This window comes from Condylura cristata, unplaced genomic scaffold (assembly GCF_000260355.1).
Source record: "Condylura cristata isolate star-nosed mole 26May11 unplaced genomic scaffold, ConCri1.0 scaffold00003, whole genome shotgun sequence".
In the NCBI taxonomy this organism is placed as follows: Eukaryota; Metazoa; Chordata; class Mammalia; order Eulipotyphla; family Talpidae; genus Condylura; species Condylura cristata.
The window spans coordinates 77077485-77080574 of record NW_004567104.1 but is presented as its reverse complement, the minus strand read 5'-3'; the positions used below and the strand labels follow the sequence as shown (position 1 = coordinate 77080574).

Below are 3090 nucleotides of genomic sequence, written 5' to 3'. Positions count from 1 at the left end.
TCCGCCCCCAGCTGACCAAAGCGCTGTGCCCGCAGAGCCCCAGTTCTCCAAGGAGCAGGAGCTCTTCGCCAGCATCAACACCACGCGCGTGCGGCTCAGCCTCACCGGCTGGATGGACGGCGGCTGCCCCATCGCCTCCTTCACGCTCGAGTACCGGCCCTTCGGGGCCGCGGTCTGGACCACGGCGCAGCGCACCTCGCTCTCCAAGTCCTACATCCTGTACGACCTGCAGGAGGCCACCTGGTACGAGCTGCACATGCGGGCGTGCAACAGCGCGGGCTGCGCCGAGAAGCAGGCCAGCTTCGCCACGCTCAACTCCGACGGCAGTGAGTGGGGCCCCGGCGGCGCGGGCGGGCCCTGCCCCTCCCGAGTGACCAGCGTCTGGGCGGGGTGGTGGCTGTCGTGCTTGCGGGCCGGTGGGGCCCCCACCCAGTGCTCCTCCGGGACAGGGCTGGGTCCAGAGAGAAGGGCGCCCGGCGTGGGAGGGCTTGTCCCGAGCTGGGCCCGCGCCACGGAGCCGGCGCCCTCGCCGGGACTGGGCTGGCGCGACTCTGCCATCTCCCCCCACACGCACCGTCCAGGGCTTTCTGTGCTGCGCGCGCTGAGCTCTGGAAGTGCACGAGCAGAGGCAGCTGCCCACCGCGAAGGAGACAGTGAAGCCCCTGAGCGGCATCGAGGCCGCGACCAAAGAGACCAGGGAGGGGCGGTGCACGCACAGCACACGCACACAGACACACACGCCCACCTGCACCGAGGCGCACACGGGCACGCAGACACACGTACGCACAACACGTGTGCAGACGTGTACACACACACATATGCTCACGCACGCACACAGTTACAGCAGTGTGTGTCACTCACGTGCAGGCACATAGACGTGTGACACACAGCACGTGTGTGTGGCCCATGCAAACAACACACGTGCACGTGCGTGCACAGGGATGCTCTCACTCACCTGCAAACACGCACGCAGACTCGCTGCAGGCACACACTTGCACACGCGTGCACACGCACGCCTGGGCTTTCTGAAGCCCAGTAGACCCAAAGTGGGCCCCGGGCCATCGAGGGCTGGCCACTGGCCTCGGCCGTGGTGCTGCCGGGTGGCCTGAAATGCTGGGCAGTGCCAGGGTCCTCAGGACAGCGTGTAGTGCCCCTTGCGGACTTGCCGTGACCGTCCCAGAGAGTGGCAGGAGCCGAACCAGATGCTCTGATCATGGGGTAAAACTGGCTGCAGCGCCTCAGAATGCGGGGGGCTCCTGGCTCTGCCCCCAGAGCTCCTGTCCATTCTCGCCAATTGGGTTCCACCTGAGCAAACCCCCAAACGTTCTTCACCCCTCCCTGGTGGGGGCGTCCCCTCCGGGGTCCTGTGCCTTGGGGACCTCGCTGACTCACAGTCTAGGCGTGTGACCCCCACCCTGAACACTGTCCCCCTCCCCCTGAGAGGCTACCCCCCTCCACCCGAGAGGCCGCCCCCCGCTGGGAGCTGGCGACTTCGCCAGAAGCCAGAAGCCGGCCGCCAGAGCACGAAGCCGGCGTCTCCAGAGACTCGGTAGCCTCACTGTCTCCAGAGCCTGCGACGGTCATCATAAGACGTCCTGCGAGGCGTAGTGCATTTGCTGAGGTCGAAATGATTTTATTCCACTAAAAAAATAAGGATATATAGTTTTATTTTCCTTGGAAAAGCTCGCAGCCTGCTTTGAACCAATGGATATATGTTTTTAATATCTGTTCCGCCGCGTGTGCCTGAAGACTCCGTCTGCACTTGGGAAAACAAACATCGGCCGCGCCCGTCTGTCTGGCCCACCTCACGCTCCCACTTCCCCGTCCGTGCTTCCTCTGCCGGGCCCGCCCCCGGCCCCTTGGTCCATGTGGCCTCCGCAGGTGCACTCCCCCTGTGGGGCTCCGTCCGGCGTCAGCCCACACCCCAGGAACCCGAACAGCGCCCTTCCTGGCCTCGCAGGGCCCTCAGGGAGGCGAGGGCAGGTTACGGTCCCTTTGCCCATAGGGGGTTATTTGGGCACAGTGTTTCCTAAGTCACCAGCCGGTGTTTGGCTGCAAGTGCAGGCCACGGCCCGTCCTGCCCGAGGGAGGAGCCCACTGACCGGTGACTGACCGGCGGCCTCCCTGCTTGTGTCTGAGCGTCCGCTCAGCACCAGCCTGCAGAGACGACAGCTCAGAACAATCCAGAACTATCCCGCCCACTGGAGGTGTTCCCTGTTCATTCTAAGTGGACTGAGTCTCACAGCATCGCTGAATAACGCGGCTTCTCTGGCCCCTGGGCGGCCCCCTTGGAAAGTTTCCTGCAGCCCTGACACCATGAAACGAGGGTTTAGAGTAGGATTGGTCTTAACACGTGTGATAAAACGTGAGCCAACAGCCAAACTAAAGCGCCTCAGCGTCCTGAGGTCCCGCACAGCTCCCGCTGAGCGCTGCTCGCTCACACGCAGCCAGCCGCGACCCCGTCTCCGGCTTAGCCGCGCCCTTTCCAAACAGCCTCTGTCGATTCGTGACAGGGGACACGTTGGCACGGGTGACAGCACGTGACTTTTGAGCACTGAGCCCGGGGCATACTCTCTTCAAGTGTCTGTTGCCAGCAGTGCACTGTAGAGCAAAGCTCTGTCAAGAGAATGTACCTGACCTGATGCCATCGTGTGCTAGAGCGAGGTCAAGGTCACATGCTAGAGAGAGGTCAAGGTCGTGTGCTAGAGAGAGGTCGAGGCCATGTACTAGAGTGAGGTCTAGGCAGAAGGAGGTGAGGGAGCAAGCAATACTGCAGCTGAACCTAGGTAAAGTGTTCCCCTGTTTCTCTTCACCCTGGGCACCCGCGAATCCCCACGCCCCACCCTGCTGCCGTCATCAGCGTGCGCCTGACACCCTGGCCCTGCTTGCAGGTACAATCCCCCCGCTCATTAAGTCAGTCGTCCAAAGCGAAGAAGGGCTGACGACCAACGAGGGGCTCAAGATGCTGGTGACCATCGCCTGCATCCTGGTGGGGGTGCTGCTGCTCTTCGTGCTGCTGCTGGTGGTGAGGCGGAGGCGGCGCGAGCAGAGGCTGAAGAGGCTGAGAGGTGAGTCGGCTGCGCAGCCCCC

General features: G+C 63.4%; 1 protein-coding gene across 1 annotated transcript in view; it reads left to right on the top strand.

Moving 5' to 3' along the window:
- The window catches only part of DSCAM (Down syndrome cell adhesion molecule), a 299116-nt gene that overhangs the window by 260456 nt on the left and 35570 nt on the right, over positions 1–3090 (top strand). The window contains exons 24-25 of the mRNA XM_012730962.1: positions 36–326; positions 2892–3068. Of these exons, the coding sequence (XP_012586416.1) occupies positions 36–326; positions 2892–3068 (468 nt within the window). The remainder of the gene's footprint in view (positions 1–35; positions 327–2891; positions 3069–3090) is intronic.